This window comes from Macrobrachium rosenbergii, chromosome 7 (assembly GCF_040412425.1).
Source record: "Macrobrachium rosenbergii isolate ZJJX-2024 chromosome 7, ASM4041242v1, whole genome shotgun sequence".
NCBI lineage: Eukaryota > Metazoa > Arthropoda > Malacostraca > Decapoda > Palaemonidae > Macrobrachium > Macrobrachium rosenbergii.
Genome location: NC_089747.1, coordinates 39793321 through 39818235, shown reverse-complemented (window position 1 = coordinate 39818235; position 24915 = coordinate 39793321). Strand labels below are relative to the sequence as shown.

Genomic DNA, 24915 nt, shown 5'->3' with positions numbered 1-24915 from the left:
ATATATATATATATATATATATATATATATATATATAGAGAGAGAGAGAGAGAGAGAGAGAGAGAGAGAGAGAGAGAGAGAGAGAGAGATAAGGGTGAATGACATTTTAAGCGTTGGGGTGTTAAACACACTGCTTATGAGCGTTCTTTGTACGTGTACGAAACAGGAGTTGCACTCACGATCCAGAAGTTAAAAATACAGATGTAATAACGAACGCTTTTGAGAATGGAATGGAACACAGAGTTTAGGCCAAAGGCCAAGCAATGGGACCTACGAGGTCATTCAGCACTGGAAAGGAAATTGACAGCAGCAAGGTTTGAAAGGTGTAACAGGAGGAACACTTTTGCAGTTAGCTCTAGAAAATAATTGTTAGCGGAGGGTGGATAGCAAGATGGAAGAAAGATAATACGAATGGAGGTACAGTAAATGGAATGAAAGGGGTCGCAGCTAGGAGCTGAGGGGACGCTGCAAAAAACCTTTGGTAATGCCTACAGTGCACCGTGTGAGGTGCAATGACGGCAGTACCCCCATTACGGAGTAGCCTTGCTAAGGAAACTGTTTAAGTAAATATTATTAAATATCATACTAAGGAAAGTGTACAACAGGATTTTGACTGCGAAAGTACGACAGATGACATAAGGGTTGGCAGGCAAAGAGCAGTGTAGGTTAGGAAAATGATGAGGGTTTGTGAATACCGCATTCATCATAAAAAAATATGAATGAGAATGGACGTGGCGATAAGTAAAGTTATGATAGTGGGTGAAAATGGTACATGAATGGAAAGAAATGAGTGAGAGTGAGTTTTTGAGAATGTCTGAATCTCTGTGTCTGGTTGGGTTTGGAGAATGAAATAGGGTGGTTGTGCTGAGTGATTTAAATGCAAATGTAAGTGATATACAAAGGGATAGCATACTTAATAAGGATGGAGTTTTTGCAGTAAATTGAGTAAACTGTTGGATATAAGTGTTTGATATAGTGGTCGTCATAAAAATATATAAAGAGAATGTTAGGAAAAAGCTATGTGTGACATACGCTGACCTTGAATAAGCTCATGAAAGAACTGACAGAGATCTAATGTGTAGAGTGTTGGGGAAGGATGTGAGGACAAGGTGCTTATCATGACACAATTCAGCTATGTAGGGCGCCTGATAAGCTACATGTGATGCACTTGGATCTAAAGAACGTTTACAGAAATGGACAAAGCTGTGTGTGTGGTGTACACGAATCTGGAGAAAGTTTAAGATAGTTTTGTAAGCAATTTTTTGAAGACAATTAAAATTTTTATGTGGTATGCAGTGTGTGTCAGAAAATTTAGATGGTAGATTGACTAGTTTGGTGTTAAAGTAGGTCTGAGGCAAGGGTGAGTTATGTCTCTACAACCACCCAATATCTTAATGGGATAGACTGACACATGAGGAATTCAATAAGCCACAGCTAGGGACAAGAAATCAGGTCTCCAGTGGAACGTGGAACGGATGGCATTTGTTCATGATACAGCGCTATGGGGACAGTGAAAAGAAACTGCAGGAACTAGAGAGAAAGGTTGTTAAAAAGCGAATCTCAGCAAGAGTAAACAATGAACATCAAACTGGATGGTGGAAAAATGGAAGCTAATGGTTCCTGTTGGCATTTGGCATTAAATGTAATGGATCAGGGTAGGTACGAAAGAGCTGTAAGAACAGTCATTTTCCTCATTAGGTAAAGCAAGTGAGTTGGGAGGTTGGGAGGTGGGATGCAGACATTTTGAAGAGAGTTTGAAAGGAGACTGTTGAGCCAAATCTCCTTCGTGAAGTATGGGACTGAAACGTGCACGATGAAGGCAAAAAGAAAGTAAAAATGTTGAAGTTTTTATCATGTTCAAGGACAGAAATTAAGTGGAATCTGGAGATATGCAGAAGTTACAGGAGATGACACAGAAATTGCTGGGATGATGGTGTGAAAAAGGGGTTGGAACAAAAGGGACTTAAGATTATGGATGATCGAGTGTGCATGGGAATTCAAGGTGACAGGAACATTGAACAAGGGTGATTTGTTAACTCAGCTGATCGAACGATGACAGAAAGGTATATCAAACATTCTACACTACACAGAAACACACATGCTTGCACACACACAGAAATAAAGACTCTTTACCCATTTTCGTGTGATGAACAAGGGGCATCCTTTCTTCTCTGTCATCGGGAGGAAGGGACGAAAGGGCATTAGTCCCTCTGGGGGTGGCATCTTTGATCCTCGACCTGTGGTATGTTATGGGGCTACTCATGGGCAGATGCCCCCCGTCTCCGGAGACTCCAAGGGATTTCCTCGTCGAAGACTCCCCGTTGCGGAAACTAATCTTAGAGTAAGGTTTGGCCCTGACGCTGGGCTCTGTTCTCTCTCTCAGGGGAACAGTTTTCTCTTTCCAGGAGTCCAGTTTCTCTTTCGGCGAGTCAGAGCTCTCTTTCCAGGAATCCAGTCTCTCTTTGAGCGAGTCAGCGTTCTCTTTCCAGGAATCCGTCTGCTCTTTCCAGGAGTCCAGTTTCTCTTTCGGCGAGTCAGCGTTCTCTTTCCAGGAATCCGTCTGCTCTTTCCAGGGGTCGACCCTCTCCTTCCAGGAGTCCGTCCTCTCCCTGGGTTTCGGCTGCAGATAGGCCCAGTTGCTGACGTGGGTGCGAGGAACCAGCTTGTTGCGGTTCCGGTGGAACAGAAACTCCTGGTCAGAGTCCTCGGAGCCTACGGACGAAGACGAGGGGTGTAGCAGTGAGGAGGTGGACAGGGGGGGCGGGGCCTGCCATACCATCAGTAGCCCGCAGAAGGACACGACCCACACCAGTCTGAAAGCAAACGTGGATAGGTGGTCAGAGAAAAGGGGGATTCATCGAAGGGAAATAGCCATCAGAAATACAATTATTGTATACCAAAATTCCTATCAATGATTTTGTCACATTCTGCTAAAACAGCTTCACGAGTTAATGAACTAACTCTTGCAGTCTCTACCAACACCTTTTTAGTCACTGAAAAACCAAAATATGAATTCAGAACCCTTAAAATATAGGCATAACTTAGATTACCGCTTTTCCCTCCTCGACTCACCAGTCATTTTGCTACCTGTAATTCTTTCCAAACTGTATCGACACTGATTACAGGGGAAGGGACATTGCCTAATAACTTGGTTTTCAAATTGATTGTTGATCTCTTTTACAACATTATTATTATTATTATTATTATTATTATTATTATTATTATTATTATTATTATTATTATTATTATTATTATTCAGTGGATGAAACCTATTCATATGGAACAAGCCCACCACCACAGGGGCCACTGACTTGAAATTCAAGAAGCTTCCAAAGAATATTAAGGTGTTCATTAGGAAGAAGTAAGAGGAAGTAAAGCGAAATACAGAAAGAAGAGAACCCGCTTATTAAAAAAGAAAAACAATAATAAATGGATAAATAGATAAACAGATAAAAATGTACCAAAATGCAAGAAGAATAGCATTAGTGTAGCAATGCATCGCATTTTCGCTTGAACTTCTGAAGAAGAAGTTCCAATCGCACGACATCCTCAGTAGGGAGACTGTCCCACAGTCCAACGGTGTGAGGAGGAATAAAGGAGGACCTCTGGAATGTTGGAGGAGTTCGACAGCGGGGCAAAACATTTACTGCATATATCCCAATTTATGAAATACCTGCCACTAGGTCCCATAAAAATCAATGTTAATCGAAACTGAAAACTTGTTCTTTGGGCACAAAAATGGTCTGTGACCTTGAAGACCAGGTCAAGGTCGTATAAACTAGGGTGAACCGAAAAGATGACAAAAGGAAATACTAATAGACTATTCGTCACCAAATTGTTAACAGGAAGGAACCCCTTTTTCAGTTGTTAGGAGAAGGTGGATATCAAGGCAGAGGAGAAAGACATGAACGGAGGTACAGTAAAAGGAATGAAAGGGGTTATTATAGCAGCTAGGGGCCTTTTGAAGGGACGCTGCAAAGAAACCTTATCAAGTAAAGTCCACAGTGCACCACGTGAGATGCAATGACGGCACTACTACCAACCTGTGGGGGTCTTAAGGGTGGGGGTGAGGGGGGGGGGATTTTGCGTTGGCGGTCCTTGCATAACGCAGTGGAAAAAACAGGTTTCATAACAGACTGAGATGTTTCTGATAATTATGCTGGTCAGTATATCAGGTACCATTAATAGATCGCTACATAAGACAGCCTAAATCATACTAAGTACGTCGTAAGAATCTTGTACTTATGTTCGTAGTGTTAAGAAGGAACACTGTAAAAAAGGCTACTGTGAAAGGAGCATTATTATTATTATTACTATTATTATTATTATTATTGCTAAGGAAAGCAGCAAAGACCCTTAAGTAATGCCTACAGTGCGCCACGTGAAGAGTACTACGGGCCATAGAGTAATATTAATTTTATATACAAATAGATTAACATTTTCTGTAAGAATCCACATCTAACTTTCCTACATGAAATCAAATAAACAAAATGATTAAGTTTCCACCCACGAAATACTTTAGCACTCTTCTCCCGCGCCTTACTTTCCCACTGAGTTGCCAGTCCCATCGGCCTCGACATTTTACAGAGAGACAAGTGCATTGTTCGATGTCAGTGAATGACCATCCCAGATGCTTGGTAGGGATGTCAGGTCTCTCTCTCTCTCTCTCTCTCTCTCTCTCTCTCTCTCTCTCTGATGTCCCTAGATTGGTGTGTTTACATTAGTTACGTAACTCTCTCTCTCTCTCTCTTTCTCTCTCTCTCTCTCTCTCTCTCTCTCCCTTTTGTTTTTGTGTTTCTTTTCTCTCCTAATATATATTTCTTATGGTCGTTCTCTCTCTCTCTCTCTCTCTCTCTCTCTCTCTCTCTCTCTCTCTCTCTCTCTCTCTCTCTCTCTCTCTCAATGGGAATTATGTTCATAATAATTACTCTAAGTCTATATCGAAGATGATGATGATAATAATAATAATAATAATAATAATAATAATAATAATAATAAAACTTACGATGATGATCATGCTTATTATTATTATTATTATTATTATTATTATTATTATTATTATTATTATTATTATTATTATTATTATTATTATTAAAATTTTCACAAAACATACATCATTGTAAGGGGAGATCAACCTAACCAAATCAATAAGAAGAGAGAGAGAGAGAGAGAGAGAGAGAGAGAGAGAGAGAGAGAGAGAGAGAGAGAGAGAGAGAATTAGTCATACTTAAATCATTGTTGTCTTTTACAGAAGGAAAAAACGAAGCCTTTTGATTCTGAACTAGAAGAAGGAGAGAGAGAGAGAGAGAGAGAGAGAGAGAGTGCCTTACAGTGTCATTAATCATGCCCAAAAGATAGGCATCTCATCAACACCTTGCGTAATTGCTCTTGTCACAACAAGGATTTATTTATGCACGTCACTGCTATGAAGGAGTCTCTGTTCCTCTCTTCTGGTGTTATTTATTCTCTTCTTCTTCTTCTTCCTATTCTTCTTCTTCTTCTTCTTCTTCTCCCCTGACCCCATACAAATACACAACCACTACCCTTCTTCCCCTCCGCCCCTAAAATTCCTTCTTATTCTACAGTAGCTAACGGTAGTGGGGTTTTCAAATTGTTCTCTCTCTCTCTCTCTCTCTCTCTCTCTCTCTCTCTCTCTCTCTCTCTCTACAGTCGCCATCGATAGTGGGATTATTAAATTGTTCTGTCTGTCTGTCTGTCTGTCTGTCTCTACAATTCCTTCTCTCTCTAAAGTTCTCATTAATAGTGGGATTTTTAAGATGTTCTTTCCTATCTCTCTCTCTCTCTCTCTCTCTCTCTCTCTCTCTCTCTCTCTCTCTCTACAGTCGCCATCGATAGTGGGATTATTAAATTGTTCTGTCTGTCTGTCTGTCTGTCTCTACAATTCCTTCTCTCTCTAAAGTTCTCATTAATAGTGGGATTTTTAAGATGTTCTTTCCTATCTCTCTCTCTCTCTCTCTCTCTCTCTCTCTACAGTCGCCATCGATAGTGGGATTATTAAATTGTTCTCTCTCTCTTTCTCTCTCTCCTACAATTCCTTCTCTCTCTAAAGTCGTCATTAATAGTGGGAGTCTCTCTCTCTCTCTCTCTCTCTCTCTCTCAATAAAGGGATTTCTTTTATTCCTCTTCTCTCCCACCGAAAAAGGGGATTTTTAATCCCTTTAAATCCCTCCCTTTCCCGACAGCAGAAGCAATTTTCAATTCCCGTTCCCTCTCTCCTCCAAGGAAGGATTTTTAATTCCTGTTTCCCTTCAAAAGAGTAATTTCTAATTCCCGTTCCCTCCCTCCTCCAGGGGAGGAATTTTAATTCCTGTTTCCCTTCAAAAGAGTAATTTCTAATTCCCGTTCCCTCTCTCCTCCAAGGGAGGAATTTTAATTCCTGTTTCCCTTCAAAAAAGGAAATTTAAATTCCCTTTCCCCTCTCTCCTCCAAGGGAGGATTTTTAATCCATTTTTCCCTGCAAAAAGGGAATTCCTAAATCCCTCTCCCCTTCAAAAAAGGAATTTTTAATTCCTGTTTCCCTTCAAAAAAGGAATTTTTAATTCCAGTTCCCTCTCTCCTCCAAGGAAGGAATTCTATTTCCCATTTTTCCTCAAAAAAGAAATTTTAAATTCCTGTTTCCCTTCAAAAAAGGAATTTTTAATTCCCATTTCCCCACAGCAAAAGTAATTTTCAATTCCCGTTCCCTCTCTCCTCCAAGGAAGGATTTTTAATTCCCCTTCCTCCAAAAAATAAATAAAAAATAAATGCCTAATTTTCCAATCACCTCAATAAAAAAAACTATCATTTTTAACAGTCCTCAGAAAGTGTGACGAAGACATCCCTTTTACCTTCGTCAAGCAACCTAAAGTTCTCATCCAAGTGTCCGTGTTACGTATTACGCCGTGAGTTGCGCAACACGAACAAACAGCTGCCCGTGATGTGGGTATTGGGTATTGTAATACGCAATATGCAGGCTGGCTGGGACTGGGCAGGGGCAAGGTTTGAGACCGTTCGTTTGTGGGTATTTGTCTGTCGTCTAAGGGAAGGCGGAATGAAAGGTTTTGATATCTGAACCTTGAGATATATATATATATATATATATATATATATATATATATATATATATATATATATATATATATATATATATTATATATATATATATATATATATTATCAAAATGCACAGTTCTGTGACTGTTTCATTTCCACTCCTGCTAAACTTTGGAACGCCCCTTGTTTTGAGAGAGAGAGAGAGAGAGAGAGAGAGAGAGAGAGAGAGAGAGAGAGAGAGAGAGAGAGCAAACAAAAGCAAGCAATTACACGAAATTGCATGAGAGAGAGAGAGAGAGAGAGAGAGAGAGAGAGAGAGAGAGAGAGAGAGAGAGAGAGAGAGAGAGAGGGGCAAACAAAAGCAAGCAATTACACGAAATTGCATGAGAGAGAGAGCGTCAAGAAATACCTTGCCCCAAATCGGACGCACAACAATTATCGCCTGGGTCGTGATCAGCCATTTAAGAAAGGCTGGTCATTTTCAGACATAGGCCATCAATCATGTCTTTAAACAGATAATCCCACCACGCCCGCCCCCGCACCACCATAAAAAACCAGAGTCTCTTTTCTGCTCTAATTCGTCCCTAGTTTGACGAAGGGGCATAAGCCGTTTTGTCCTCATTCTGTGAAACTAGTCTTCAAAGATTTTGATAAACTATGCTTCAAAGATTTTGGTAAACTTGGCTTCAAATATTTGTATAAATTAGGCTTCAAAGATTTTGATAAACTAGGCTTCAAAGACTTTGATGAACTAGGCTTCAAAGATTTTGGTAACCTAGGCTTCAAAGGTTTTGATAAACTAGGCTTCAAAAATTTTGATAAGCTAGGCTTCGAAGATTTTGATAAACTAGGCTTCGAAGATTTTGATAAACTAGGCTTCAAAGATTTTGATAAACTAGACTTCAAAGATGTTGATAAACCAGGCTTCAAAGATTTTTTATAAACCAGACTTCAAGGATTTTGGTAATCAAGGCTTCGAAGATTTTGATAAACTAGGCTTCAAATGTTTTTTATAAACTAAGCTTCAAAGATTTTGGATAAACTGAGCTTCAAAGATTTTGATAACTTAGGCTTCAAAAATTTTTTAGAAACAAGGCTTCAAAGATTTTTTATAAACCAGGCTTCGAAGATTTTGATAAACGAGTCTTCAAAGATTTTGGTAAACTAGGCTCCAAATATTTTGATAACCTGGGCTTCAAAGATGTTGATAACCTAGGCTTCAAATATCTCGAGAAACTATGCTTCAAAGATTACAATACAATTCAGAGCTTCTCATTACCTCATGTCTGTGGGGATTTGGTTGGAGAATGTGACAAGGCTGGCAGCTGCAATTTGACACGTTACAGTCTCAAAAACTTAAAAGACACTTTGGAAAATTGAAAAACCAAAACACCCCCCCTCCCAAAAAAAAAAAATGGGACAAGCTAGTTCGTACAAAAAGAAGGACGAATTAAAAAGACCTTCCTTCCAGTACTATTTAAGAAGAGGCCAAAATATCTATAATATTCCTATTAACCAGCACTCAAGCTGTGGAGTAATTGCTGTGAAATCATCCGGTTTCATTTTTCTGACGCCATTTTTTGCCATTTTTTCTTTTTGCTTATTGTCTTTATGCCTTCTCGTACCGTCTGAAACGCTGGGCAAGGTTTGGGCACATGATTGGGTAACTATGCCCGGGCTTAAATTATATATATCAAGTAGATTACATTATGTTCTTATTACATTTTCTTGTTCCAAAGTTTGTGGCAGTGAAATGTGGAATATACTTCCCCTAGACTAAGTTAAACAAAAAATATATTATTACTATTATTATTATTATTAGAACAGAACATAGAATTTAGGCCCAAAGGCCAAGCGCTGGGACCTATGAGGTCATTCAGCGCTGATAGGGAAACTGAGAGCAGCGAGGTTTGAAAGGTGTAACATGGTGGAAAAGTAAGATGGAAGAGAGAATATGAACGGAGGTACAGGAAAGGGAATGAAAAGGGTTGCTAGGGGCCTTAGGAAGGGACGCTTTAAAGAACCTTAAGTAATGCCTACAGTGCACCACATGAGGGACACTGACGGCACTGACCCCCTACGTATTATTATTAATAGTTATTCTGGGATGCGGTTGCAAGCCCACCACCACCCAATAGATGTTCAGGGGCCTTGCGTGCCAATGGCGTCTGGCCTTTCTTGGTGATGACCCATCCAGATACTGACCCGAATCAAGGATCATTAATGTTAAAAGGCAAAGGAGTGGTTACATTTAAGATGCTTTGACCACTGACCTTAGTTTACAGACCTTCATCTTTGTCGTTTAAATCACCTAATTTTTTTTTAAATGGGTTAAATTTCCCGCTCTTTTTCATGTTTGGGGGTAATGACCTTCAGCGCTGCGACGCCACTTTTCATAACAAGTACATCAAGCAACGAAAATAAATATTTCGTAAAAAAATTTATTCTTTAAAAAAATTAATGTTTCTCCTTCAAATATTATATACTTGTCTTTTTTTAAATCTAGTTATCTCGTGAACAAAAAAAAAAAAAAAAATCTGCTTCAAAAAATTATTTTTTTGTCAAGAAATTCAATTTTTCTGCTAAAAACATTTTTTAATTAACAAAGTTACATTTTTCTGCTCCACAAAATTAAATTTTGTTATTTCACAAAATCAAATCTTTTTGCTTTTGGTGGACATAAAAAATAAAAATTTTGATAAAAAAATAAAATTTCATGCTTCAAAAATTAAATATTTTTCATAAACTTAAATTTTTGTGCTTCACAAAATTTAATTTTTCTGCTTCACAAAATGAAATTTTTCTGCTTCACAAAATTAAATTTTTCTGTTTTGCAAAATAAAATTTTTTCTGCTTCGCAAAATAAAAATTTTTCTTCCCAACATTTAATTTTTTTCCTTTGCAAAATGAAATTTTTCTTCACAAAATTTAATTTTTTTTGCTTTGCAAAATCATATTTTTCTGATTCACAAAATTAAATGTTTCTGCGTCACAAAATTAAATTTCTCTGATTCACAAAAACAAATGCTTCTGCTACAAAAAAAAAAAAAAAATTTTCTTTACCTAAAAAAATTAACTTTCTACTTTATAAAACTGCATCAAAATCCATCTAAAACTGCTCTAGTTATCTGCGCAATCGAGTTTTCTATACAGCCGCTAAAGCGTATAATCAAGGTCACCGAAAAAAGATCAATCTTTCGGTGGTCTCGGTATAATGCTGTATGAGTCGCGGCCCATGAAACTTTAACCAAGGCTCGGTGGTGACCTGTCCTATATCGTTGCCAGACGCACGACCATGGCTAACTTTAACCTCAAATAAAATAAAAACTACTGAGGCTAGAGGGCTATAATTTGGTATGTTTGACGATTGGAGTACGGATGATCAACATACCGGTTTGCAGCCCCCTAGCCTCAGCAGTTTTCAAGATCTGAGGGCGGACAGACAAAGTTTTCATTTACAGAAAACTAAAACCATTGAAAAACTCACTGAACTTTCTTCTTCGTCCTCATTTACCCCGAGAGAGGTCCATGCAAATGAGTGGCGGCTGTTTGCTACACAGAATAAAACTCCTAAGATCCTTCTAATGATAATAATAATAATAATGAGAGAGAGAGAGAGAGAGGTTGATATATAAACCCTGCCATCACTACAATTCCTTTTTAGATCATACAAGAAGAACCTGGCCCGATTCCAAACAGGGAGTAGAGCAGGAGGAGAGCCTGGTTCCACTTCAGTTTTTGCTTGACACTGTTTTTATTCAAAACAACCGAGGTTGGTGTAGGTGTATGAAGATTGCGTGCAGAGAGAGAGAGAGAGAGAGAGAGAGAGAAGAGAGAGAGAGAGAGAGAGAGAGAGAGAGAGAGAGAGAGAGTTGAACTAATTTTGGAAATATAAAGGCGTATGTACCCTCTTGCAAATGATCAATATTCAGACAATTCTGACACCACTATGGTGACGCCATTATTATTATTATTATTATTATTATTATTATTATTATTATTATTACTACTACAACTGCGAATAACTGAACCATCCTCCTTAATTCATCCAGCGTGTAAAGGTCGGCTAGTCTACAAACTACAGCCTCTCTCTTCGCCATCATCCCATATATGGGTTGATAAACAAATATATGCTGTTTGTTAATGAGCTGATTAATCCACCGCACACAAACTCTGCTCGTTTGTTTGTTTGTTTGCTGGCCGGCAAAGGAACCGACCCGCCTCCTAGCAACAAGAGAGAGAGAGAGAGAGAGAGAGAGAGAGAGAGAGAGAGAGAGAGAGAGAGAGAGAGAGAGAGAATAATCACTCCAGAAAAAACTGAGCAGTAGTCATGATGGTTTGACGAGTGATTTTGTGTGTGTGTGTGTGTGTGCGCGTGTGTCTGTGTCTGTTGTTTACTGTTCTGTTTATTCATATATAAGTCTAGCTGCTGCTCAAAAGCTCAACAATTAACAGCAGTGCGAATAGCCAAGTAAAACCTTACAAAAACATCGTCAGCAGCTGAACAAATATGTGGCGAGATACATTTCCCAATTTGTTCTGTAAAGATCTATTGTTACAGAAAAATTCACATAAGAGAGGTCAATAAATGCATAAATAAGAGCTTAGAAAAATAACCAGTACTAACGTCACAAAACCTTGAGTTACACATTGAAAAAAAAAAAAAAATTACCTCTACTTGTTCGTAAGGTGGAAATCTGAGTTTAAAAAACTACGCAGGCTAAATTTCAAAAAGAAACTTACTAGCCGATAAACAAATAAATATCATTAGACAGATGGAAATACCATTGACAAAACTTGTAGCCACAATTACAAACAAATAATATCATTAGACCAATGGAAGTATTATAGACAGAGGATTCAGCCACAATCACACAGCTCCGGAAAGGAACTAGAATCATTTTCATCTAAAATTTAAGAAAGGAACTCGAATAAAATTCATTGAAAACTTTGGAAAGGAACTCAAATAATTTTCATTTAAAACTTGGGAAAGGAACTCGAATCACTTTCACTTAAAACTTGGGAAAGGCACTCGAATCACTTTCATTTAAAACTTAGGAAAGGCACTCGAATCATTTCATTTAAAACTTTGGAAAGGAACGCGAATCATTTTCATTTAAAACTTGGGAAAGGACTCGACTCATTTTCATTTAAAACTTGGGAAAAGACTCGAATCATTTTCATTTAAAACTTGGGAAAGGAACTCGAATCACTTTCATTTAAAACTTAGGAAAGGACTCGAATCATTTCATTTAAAACTTGAGAAAGGAACGCGAATCATTTTCATTTAAAACTTGGGAAAGGACTCGACTCATTTTCATTTAAAACTTGGGAAAAGACTCGAATCATTTTCATTTAAAACTTGGGAAAGGAACTCGAATCACTTTCATTTAAAACTTGGGAAAGGACTCGAATAATTTTCATTTAAAACTTGAGAAAGGACTCGAATCATTTTCATTTAAAACTTGGGAAAGGACTCGAATCATTTTCATTTAAAACTTTGGAAAGGAACGCGAATCATTTTCATTTAAAACTTGGGAAAGGACTCGAATCATTTTCATTTAAAACTTGGGAAAGGACTCGAATAATTTTCATTTAAAACTTGGGAAAGGAACTCGAATCACTTTCATTTAAAACTTGGGAAAGGACTCGAATAATTTTCATTTAAAACTTGGGAAAGGAACTCGAATCACTTTCATTTAAAACTTGGGAAAGGAACTCGAATCACTTTCATTTAAATCTTGGAAAAGGAACTCGAATCACTTTCATTTAAAACTTGGGAAAGGAACTCGAATAATTTCATTTAAAACTTGGGAAAGGAACTCGAATCATTCTCATTTAAAACTTGAGAAGGGAACTCGAATAATTTTCATCTAAAACTTGGGAAAGGAGCTCGAATAATTTCCATTTAAAACTTGGGAAAGGAACCCAATCATTTCCATTTAAAACTTGGGAAAGGAACTAGAATCATTTTCATTTAAAACTTGGGAAAGGAACTCGAATCATTTTCATTTAAAACTTGGGAAAGGAACTCGAATCCTTTTCATTTAAAACTTGGGAAAGGAACTCGAAGCATTTTTATTTAAAACTTGGGAAAGGAACTCGAATAATTTTCATTTAAAACTTGGGAAAGGAACTCGAATAATTTCCACTTAAAACTTGGGAAAGGAACTCGAATCACTTTCATATAAAACTTGGGAAAGGAACGCGAATCATTTTCATTTAAAACTTAGGAAATGAACTCGAATCATTTTCATTTAAAACTTGGGAAAAGAATTGGAATCACTTTCATTTAAAACCTAGGGAACTCGAATAATTTTAATTTAAAACTTAGGAAAGGAACTTGAATAATTTCCATTTAAAACTTGGGAAAGGAACTCGAATCATTTTCATTTAAAACTTGGAAAGGAACTTGAATAATTTTCATTTAAAACTTGGGAAAGGACTCGAATCATTTTCATTTAAAACTTGGGGAAGGAACTCTAACCATTTTAATTTAAAACTTGAGAAAGGACGCGAGTCATTTTCACTTAAAACTTGGGGAAGGAACTGGAATCACTTTCATTTAAAACTTGGGAGAGAAGCTCGAATCATTTTCATTTAAAAGTTGGGAAAGGAACTGAAATAATTTTCATTTAAAACTTCGGAAAGGAACTGGAATCATTTTCATTTAAAACTTGGGAAGGGAACTGGAATCACTTTCATTTAAAACTTGGGAAAGGAACTCGAATCATTTTCAATTAAAAGTTGGGAAAGGAACTCAAATCATTTTCATTTAAAACTTGGGGAAGGAACTCAAACTATTTCATTTAAAACTTAGGAAAGGAACTCGAATCATTTTTAAATAAAACTTGGGAAAGGAACTCGAATCATTTTCATATAAAACTTGGGAAAGGAACTCGAATAATTTCCATCTAAAGCTTAGGAAAGGATTCAAATCATTGTCATTTAAAACTTGGGGAAGGAACTCGAATCATTTCCATTTAAAACTTGGGAAAGGAACTCGAATCATTTCCATTTAAAACTCGGGAAAGGTACTCGAATCATTTTCATTTAAAACTTGGGAAAGGAATTCTAATAATTTTCATTTAAAACTTGGGAAAGGAACCAGAATAATTTTCATTTAAAACTTGGGAAAGGAACTAGAATCATTTCCATTTAAAGCTTGGGAAAGGAACTCGGATCATTTCCATTTGAAACTTGGGAAAGGAACACGAATCATTTTCATTTAAAACTTGGGAAAGGAACTCGAATAATTTTCATCTAAAACTTGGGAAAGGAACTCGAATCATTTTCATCTAAAGCTTGGGAAATGAACTCGAATCATTTCCATTTAAAGCCTGGGAAAGGAACTCGAATCATTTTCATCTAAACCTTGGGAAAGGAACTCGAATCATTTCCATTTAAAACCTGGAAGAGAAACATTAAGCATTTTCATTTAAAACTTGGGAAAGGAACACGAATCATTTTCATTTAAGACTTGGGAAAGGAACTCGAATCATTATCATTTAAAAATCGTTCGTTTCTGTGTTTTTCTATTTAGAAATCTCCAGCTCGCCAATGTATAAATGCATTCACACGCAACCGACGCGCAGAGACTGCGCAGACGGGGATGTAAATGAACCTGATATCAAAGTTAGCAACAGGAGTAAGTATCCAAGTATCCCTCCCCTCCCCCCAGAGTGTGTATAGCCTAGAAAAGAGGGCCCTCGCCCAAGGAGGAAGACCCGATTGACCGGTTCAGCGCAGACGGAGATCCCCCAAACCTGAAGACACCAAGTCGCTTCTCTCGAAAGTGAATTTTACACAGCGGCCGCTGACGCCTCGATAAACTCTCTTGTGTTTTTATGCAGCTTTTGTTTGATTGTGTCGTTCGGAAACGTCAACATTCTTGATGTTATGCTGCATTAATTGTTCGTTAGACCTACCTTAACCTTTGCTAAATTCTATATGGTTCTCATTGCACACTAAGCCTATGTTATCCGTTACAAAAGTATTAATCTCGATTTTATATGGCACTAATTCCACACTAGACCTTCTCGATTTTATATGGCTTAATTGCACACTAGTTTATCCGTAAAAAGTATTTTCTCGATTTTATATGGCTCTAATTGCACACTAGACCTACGTTATCCGTTACAAAAGTATTTTCTCGATTTTATATGGCTCTAATTGCACACTAGACCTACGTTATCCGTTACAAAAGTCTTTTCTCGATTTTATATGGCTCTAATTGTATACTAGACCTATGTTATCCGTTACCAAAGTATTTTCCTAAATAGATATGTTCAAGCAAGCTTTCTACCCTAGTCGAACATTTTTAAAAGCCTTTCATTTAGTGAACTGAATGTCAACACTAGAAAGACAGCCACTGATAACCAGATTAAAAAAAAAAAATCTTAAACAAGTACAGCGTATAATCTGTATTAAACTTTCAGTCACGGCCCGTGAAACTCTTAGCCGCTGCCCATGAAACTCTTAGCCGCGGTCCATGAAACTCTTAGCCACAGCCCAGTGGTGGCCTGTTGTTGCCAGACGCACGATCAACGGTTAACCTTAACCTTAAATAAAATAAACACTACCGAGGCTAGAGGGCTGCAATTTGGTACGTTTGATAATTGGAGGGTGGATGATCAACATACCAATTTGCAGACCTCTAGCCACAGTAGTTTTTAAGATCTGAGGGCGGACAGAAAAAGCGCAGAGTGAAAAAAGTGCGGACGGACGGACAAAAAGTTATCTCAACAGTTTTCCTTTACAGAAAACTTAAAAAACTAAAAAAAAAAAAAAAAACACACACACACACACAATAAAAAACATTAGAATACTCAACTGAGGCCAAATAACTACGAAAACAAATATTTAATTCCCGTGTGCATATCGAGTGACGGTCGGGGAAGGCAACTGTATTAGGATAATTCTGAAGGAATTCGTATGATAGCAAGCAGGCGGTGATCAGGAGGGCGATAATACTCGTCTCTCTCTCTCCGTGATGACGCACAGAGAGAGAGAGAGAGAGAGAGAGAGAGAGAGAGAGAGAGAGAGAGAGAGAGAGAGAGAAAAATAACATCCCAACTAAAGAAACGCGAGATTGATTTACACTGCAACTTATCACGTCTTGGGACCACTGCTACACACGCTCCCTTAACGAGCTCTCTCTCTCTCTCTCTCTCTCTCTCTCTCTCTCTCTCCCTTGGTACATCCTGAACACACTCTCTCATTTGTCCATCTCTCTTTTTATGCTTCTAAGATCATTCGTGGATTAAGTCCACTAGTATCTGTCTCTTACACATACTGCTGCCTCTCTCTCTCTCTCTCCATCAACATAACCTTTGCATATCTGTCTTCCATTTTTTGTGCTCGATTCAGTCTTCAACAGTTTTATGGAGTTGTGAAAGAGAGAGAGAGAGAGAGAGAGAGAGAGAGAGAGAGAGAGAGAGAGAGAGAGAGAGAGAGAGAGAGAGAGAGGAGCTTCTTCATAAATCCGTCTTTTCAACAGAACCCATAACTTAAACTGATCCTGATTACTTGAGGTCACCGAGAATCATGTTCGTTCTCTCTCTCTCTCTCTCTCTCTCTCTCCTGTATACATATATATAATCCCCCTCTCTCTCTCTCCCTGTATACATATATATAATCCCCCTCTCTCTCTCTCCCTGTATACGTATCTATAATCTCTCTCTCTCTCTCTCTCTCTCTCTCTCTCTCTCTCTCTCTCTCTCTCTATATATATATATATATATATATATATATATATATATATATATATATATATATATATATATATATATATATATATATAAATATATATATATATATATATATATATATATATATATATATATATATATATATATATATATATATATATATATATATACATATATATCTATTATGTATATATGTATGTGTTATGTAAGAAACAAACACACACACACAAACACACGTACACTGAACAAACAGAAACACGCACACAGAAACTCGCGGGGATAAATTATGATGTGATAGCTTTCATTTCATTCGTCTAACAACTGTATACGGGGTGAAATTACACGCAGCTTCCTGTCCAAGTAATGGCCATTTCTTCTTTTTTCTTCTCCTTCTTCTACTTCTTCTTATTACTCTTTCTTCTTCTTCTTTTTTTTCTTCTTCTTATCTCTTTCTCATTCTTCTTCTTCTTCTTCTTCAATTTCTTCTTCTTCTTCTTCGATTTCTTCTTCTTCTTCTTCTTCAATTTCTTCCTCTTCCTCTTCTTCTTCTCCTTCAATTTCTTCTTCTTCCTCTTTCTTCGTCTTCTTCAATTTCTTCTTCTTCTTCTCCTTCAATTTCTTCTTCTTCTTCTTCCCGTTTTCCGCTATATTATTTCTTTTTCTTTCCACTCTTCTTTTCATATTTCTGATATTTCTTGTTTTTTTTCTTCTCTTTGTCATCTCCTCGCTTCTCTAGCGTTTAATCTTTTGCTTTTTCATTAATAATAATAATAATAATAATAATAATAATAATAATAATAATAATAATTATATAACTATGACAATTTTCGAAGTGCAAACCTCAGAGAGAGAGAGAGAGAGAGAGAGAGAGAGAGAGAGAGAGAGAGAGAGAGAGAGAAGAGAGAGAGATCTTCTACAGAGAGAGAGAGAGAGAGAGGGCTTTCAGAGAGAGCTTTACCTTCTACAGAGAGAGAGAGAGAGAGAGAGAGAGAGAGAGAGAGAGAGAGAGAGAGAGAGAGAGAGTCACCGTGACTCTACATACAAAGCCTCATTAGTGAGAATTCTAGTCATGATAAGGAGAAACATAAAGCCTTTGGGTATAAATCATGGCCAGGGTAAAGTAAATTTAAAGTCAATTTGATATTAATGACTTATTAACAGTTTTATCGCTTGCCATTTGATAGCCATGAGTTAATGGTCGAAACAGGCGTTTGTAGACGACGATAAATGGAATATGTAAAAAGTATTTCCGTGTCATCTTTAAGTTTTAGACTTTAAAGAAATGTGGTTTTAAAATAAGATAATGGATATGTATTCGAGAAAAGTCATACATATAAATATTGTGTGTATATATATAAATAAATAAATGTATATATGTATATCTACACACACACATTATATATATATATATATATATATATATATATATATATATATATATATATATATATATATATATATATACAGAGAGAGAGAGAGAGAGAGAGAGAGAAACAGAGCTACCAGTATATATATATACCGTTCCGCACAAAAAGCTACAGTATATTATTTTATCTCCGCTCTTTGCATATTCCCTGTCCTCCCCACCCCCCTCCTTTTTTTCTATGCAACAGCGTTCGTATACCATACAAACAGACGTATGGACATTTCAGATTAAACCGGCCCACCCAGCGCCGCCAAGGAGCGGCAAAACGCCACTTTTGACTGGCACCGTGCCGGATAAGGGGTCCGCACCCGGCATTTCGGACCGTGGGGGTGAGAGTCTCGCTTTCGCTAATCCGGAAATCCTGCGAGCGACAGAAAGCGAGTAGCTCCCTCCTTCCTCGCCGCCTGCCGCAGCCGCAGCCGCTACTTCGGACGAGCCCGTATAATTTCCATAGGTGAAGGTGGCTCTCTCTCTCTCTCTCTCTCTCTCTCTCTCTCTCTCTCTCTCTCTCTCTCTCTCTCTCTCTTTCTTTCTTTCGGTGGTCTCGGTACAATGCTGTATGAGCCGGAGCCCACGAATCTTTAACCACGGGCCGGTGGTGGCCTTTCCTATATCGTTGCCAGACACACGGTTATGGCTAAACTTTAACCCTAAATAAAATAAAAACTACTGTGGCTAGAGGGCTGCAATTTGGTACGTTTGATGACCGGAGGGTGGATGATCAACATACCAATTTACAGCCCTCTAGCCTCAGCAGTTTTTAAGACCTGAGGGCGGACAGAAAACTAAATGGCTTTGCTCTACTGGACTTACTAAACACACAAACCTCAAAGAATGTTTATGGGGCAAACATGTCTTCTCCATAGATACGATCTCATTTGGTTCCTGTTTGAATTCCTCCCTCTCTCTCTCTCTCTCTCTCTCTCTCTCTCTCTCTCTCTCTCTTTATCTCTTCCTCTCTCTTTCTGTCTCCCATTCATTCGTCTCTCTTACTTATACAGCTTTCTTGGTGCCTCCCTGCTCTGCTCAATTTATTATTTCTCTCTCTCTTTCTCTCTCTCTCTCTCTGCTCAATCTATATCTACCTTTCTTCTTTTTCTTCTTCTCTCTCTCTCTCTCTCCTTGAAAACCTTCTACCTCCGTACCTCTCTCTCTCTCTCTCTCTCTCTCTCTCTCTCTCTCTCTCTCTCTCTCTCCTTTCATTACTTATCTACACCAATCACCCTCACGTTTTCAGATATTCCCATTCATTCAGCCACTGATTCTCCTGTTCTACCTTTTATTTCCTTCTTTTCTCTATCTCCACATCAGCCTCTCTTTCTCTCTCCTTCCAATCGCTCTACCTTTTATCTCTCTCCCGCTTTTATTCATTCTCTCTCTCTCTCTCTACCTCTCTACCTTTACCTCTCTCCCGTTTGTTCAGTCTCTCTCTCTCTCTCTCTATCTCTCTCTCTCTCTATCGGATATCGAGTTGCTCGGGGCAATCTGCATAATAACAAAAATATAAGGACCGTGGGAGCAATTGGAGGCTATAGTACATCCGACCTACATATCGAATGTAAAACCCATTACGTCAATGGCAGAAGAAGAAGAAGAAGAAGAAGAGGAAGGGAACGAAGAAGAAGAAGAAGAAGAATGGAACGAGGAAGAAGGGGGAAGAGAGAGAGAGAGAGAGAGAGAGAGAGAGAGAGAGAGAGAGAGAGAGAGAGAGAGGAAGGAAAAGAGTGAGAGGAGAGAAATGAAGAGGGAGAGAGGGAGGAAAAGGAGAGAGAGAGAGAGAGAGAGAGAGAGAGAGAGAGAGAGAGAGAGAGAGAGAGAGAGAGAGAGAGAGAACCGAGAGGAAGAACAAGATAAAGAGAGAGAGAATAAAGGTGAATCTGTCTCGTCCAATTTCCTCCTTATTTCTCCTGAACATTTCATTATCCAGTCATTCATTCATTCACTGACTCATTTACTCATTCATTCTTCACTCAGTCGTGACAATTTCATTATTATCAAGTTATTCACTGACATATTTACTCATGCATTCTTCATCCATTCACTCAGGAGAATTTCATTATCATCAAGTTATTCACTGACATATTTACTCATTCATTCTTCACTCAGTTAAGTGATGAATCACATACATTCTCATGGCGATCAATTCATCATTTTTTTTTATGATGACTCACGTTGACATTCTGACTTTGCAATCAAATTTATAGTACACGTCTGATCAGCTCTTGGGAAAGGGTATCACACTGAGATATGGCAGATGCAGTCAGCAAATGGGTCATACCCATGCCCGCGGGGCATGGCGTGGGACTGCCAAGCCCACCCTAATATACATGTGTGTATATGTATATGTATGTGTATATATATATATATATATATATATATATATATATATATATATATATATATATATATATATATATATATATATATATATATATAATTTCATGATGTTGCCTTGTAATGCGTATATCCTCCTATAATTTTGACATATTTACTTTATTTTTTTTTTTCATGTGTTATGTGTAATGATAATGATCGTTAGTGTCTCGTATTTAGTTTGGCATCAGATCTCAAAAGAACTAATGATTAAGTAACTTAACAGCGTAATTTAGAATTGATAATACAATTTTAATAGTAACGTAGTTTAGAACGGATATCTTTCTTGATAAAAGCGTAGTATATGAACACGTGTGTGTGTCCACCAAGGATTTGTTTCATTTCAATTGTCATCAGTTGAGATAAGAGAGAGCGCTTTGTTTTGGGTTAATGATGACAGGTTTGGAAAACAAATGCCGATTCGTCCCATACGAGCTCAAGATGAGTGATTTCATGTTGTTACATGCATTGTTCGAGTCATGTACGCCACTTTGAGAGAAAGAATACGTGTCCTGATCAGTTACGTCATGTTTTGTAAGATTGCGTTCAAAACGTTTTGCTGGGATGACGTCATTTTCCTTCTAGAAGCTTCTCCATTGTATCTCGCACCCAAAATGCTTTAATGACGTCACCTCCCTGCTTCTAGAACTTTTGTATCTCGCACCCAAAATGCTTTAATGACATCATGTAATTGTTTCATGTGTTACTGGAATCCTAAAATTTGTTTCATTCTGATTTCTGAGACCAGTTGATTTGTAAAATTTGTTTCATTCTGATTTCTGAGACCATTTGATTTGGTTCCCTCTCTCTCTCTCTCTCTAGTTCTTAGAAAGAGATTACTTTTGACGTAGTGTTTTGTGGTCACGTATTAGCGTTAACTTTTGAGATCTGAATTTAGTAAAGTTATTTAGTTTGTAACGGCGCCTGGTAAAAAAGTGTGTTTTGTGGTAATGCAGCTGCAGCAAGTGATTTACAGAGGTTTTCACAAGTTGTGTAAGGTAACGTGAATTTTACTTATTATTACCATGGTATGATAAGTTAGGAAATTTTGACCAAGTGAAATCATTATTGATAAATCTTATGTGTATTTTGTGTGTTTTTCTATTTACAATCTCTTTATATTTTCACATTTTTTATGTTTGATGTAACATTTATTTATGTAACATTTTAAATATTTCTTGGTAATTTAACATTGCATACGTAATTTAACATTGCATATTTAATTTAATATTTCATTTGTTGAGATTTTCTTTTCAAATCTTGAGTAATTCTTGATAGTTTAAATTTTGCTTGATTAATTTAAATTCCTGATAAAGTTTTTGTGAGTTAGTTTTGTTTCATAATTTAATTCAAGAATTAATTGAGTGTTGTATTATTTTCAAGTAATAATAAATTTTTCAGATTGTGAATTCTAATTAATTGTGAATTCTAGTTATAAACTTTGAATTTAAAAATAAATTTTTGTATTTAACATTTTTAGAAAAAGTGTTTCATTTATTGATCACCAGTGAATAGGATTGATTGTGTGTGCATAAGGCAAAGTGATAAACATGTTTTGTTCTTTTAGTTTTGCTAAAGTGAATTAAGACCAGGGAAACAGTTAGAGTTTTTGATGGAGTGATGCCCTTCTACTCTAGAATATTTCTAGTTTAATTTTTGATACCTCACACATATTCTGATAGACTTAGCTTGATTTTTCAAGTAATAAATAAGTTTTTCTTAAGGGATCACTGTTACCTTTAGAGTACTCAGTCGTAATAATTAATGTTATGAGAGTTCAGGTATCTGGCTGAAGGGAGGTATATTTTTGAATTTTGAGATTAGTTGTGTAATAACCAGGTACTTGATACGCATCGTGACAATATATATATGTATATATATACATATGTGTATATATATATATATATATATATATACATATACATATATATATATATATATATATATATATACATATATATATATATATATATATATATATATATATATATATATATATATATATATATATATATATATATATATATAATATAGATTGAGAGAGAGAGAGAGAGAGAGAGAGAGATAAAAGACTGATATATATAAAAGCGGTGCACATTCTCTTCATATCTATGGGACCTTGGAGTAAGCGAGGCCCATATTATAAGAATCAGAGTATCCGATCTCTAGATTCCCACCCTATTCTTGTATTTCCGAAGGCAATACTGCCCTAAACTGGTCAATAAAAAAAAGTGGAGAGAGAGAGAGAGAGAGAGAGAGAGAGAGAGAGAGAGAGAGAGACTACGCGCAAGAAAAATATGCAATCGTGAAAAGATTATCTTGACTTTCAGGCCCTGAAACAACTCCAGGGATTGTGTAAGAAGGGTAAGGTAAATAGTAAAGCTTTGATTTGCGTTTGGAAGATTGGGAGTTCATTCATATTCATGTATGTATGTATGTATGTATGTGTGTGTGTGTGTTTTATGTATGTGTGACTACTTATATACAGTAAATGCATCTAAATATCTATATAAATAACAACGGAACACAGTCTTGAATCGTTTTCGCTCAGAAATTCACCAAGAAGCCTTGATCAATTTTCCCACAATCTGGAGGGGGTCCCAAGACGACCTGACCACATTTTAATCGTGACCTTGCGCCCAATTTTTCCTTGTACTTCACCACCCACAAGTCAACCCACAGGTATCAAGCCAGTCTGAGGCAGTTTTGCCTTCAGAGTTACAGGAATTGGGCGGGAGCAGAGAGATTCGATTACTCTCTTGAGAATGGCAGATACTTCCCCTTCTTCAAGGACGTGTCTTCTTCGTAGGGTAGGCATACTTCAGGGGTCTTCACTGACCCCCTCTTATTCCGTTTCACACCCTGCCGTTTCGAACTTTTAAAAGCCACAATCAATTAATCAATAAGAATCTTTCTTGTGACGCCAGTTTTAGCAGACACAATCAATTAATCGATCACGATCTTTCTGGTGACGCCAGTTATAGCAGCCATAATCAATCAATCAATCACGATCTTTCTTGTGACGCCAGTTTTAGCAGACACAATCAATCAATCAATCAATCACGATCTTTCTTGTGACGCCAGTTTTAGCAGACACAATCAATCAATCAATCACGATCTTTCTTGTGACGCCAGTTTTAGTAGAATCAATCAATCACAATGTTTCTTGTGACGCCAGTTATAGCAGCCATAATCAATCAATCAATCACGATCTTTCTTGTCATGCCAGTTTTGTCAGTCACAATCAATCAATCAATAAGAATCTTTCTTGTGACGTTAGTTGTAGTAGCCACAAGCAATCAATCAATAAGGGTCTTTCTTGTGACGCCAGTTTTAGTAGCTACAATCAATCAATCAATAAGAATCTTTCTTGTCACGCCAGTTTAGCAGCCGCAATCAATCAATCAAAAAGAATCTTTCTTTGTAACGCCAGTTTTAGCAGCTACAATCAGTCAATCAATAAGAATCTTTCTTGTGACTCCAGTTTTATAGCCACAGTCAATCAATCAATGACAATCTGTCATTCTAATTAATAGCCTTCTTACAATTTTTTAAAATATAATTTTATTTCACTAATAATGAAAAGTTTATACAAAAAAAACTTATTCGTTTATTTGCAAATATAAGACAAATTATGATTTCAGAGGGTAGTAACACTTCCAGTGTTTGCCAAGCGCTGGGACCTAGGAGGTCATTCAGCCTTCAAAGGGAAATCGAAAGTAAATAAGTAAAAAAATGAGCCGAGGTTTCTTCGGCGCAATCGAGTTTTCCGTCCAGTGGTGGCCTCAGCCACGGCCCATAAAACTCTTAAAATTAAATAAAATCAAAACTACTGAGGCTAGAGGGCTGCAATTTGGTATGTTTGATGACTGGAGGGTGGATGATCAACACGCCAATTTGCAGCCCTCTAGCCTCAGTAGTTTTTAAGATCTGTTAGGAGAGAGTGTAAAGTGAGGTGTAGGAAAGAAAATATGAACGGAGGTACAGTAAAAGGAATGAAAGGGGTTATTATAGCAGCTAGGGGCATTAGGAAGGGACACTGCAAAGAACCTTAAGTGATGCGAGAGAGAGAGAGAGAGAGAGAGAGAGAGAGAGAGAGAGAGAGAGAGAGAGAGAGAGAGAGAAATGAACAATGCTCGCAGAAAAACTCATTCTCTCTCTCTCCCAGACGAAAGCACTTGTACACTTCTGAGTGACTCAGACCGAGCTGAAATTCGATGCATAATTAAAGTATAAACTAGAAAAAAAAAATAAAATAAAAAAAGAGAGAGATTGGTGCTAAAGTGACTCATTGTTTACAACAAGCCAAGTTAATCCATAAGCGATGCAACCTATTACCTTCGACCAGGCACCA

General features: G+C 37.2%; 1 protein-coding gene across 1 annotated transcript in view; it reads right to left on the bottom strand.

Moving 5' to 3' along the window:
* LOC136840329 (uncharacterized) overlaps positions 1–24915 on the bottom strand; it is a 98484-nt gene that overhangs the window by 20674 nt on the left and 52895 nt on the right. Inside the window, 1 exon segment of the mRNA XM_067107022.1 lies at positions 2134–2813. Coding sequence (XP_066963123.1) covers positions 2134–2813 — 680 coding nt within the window.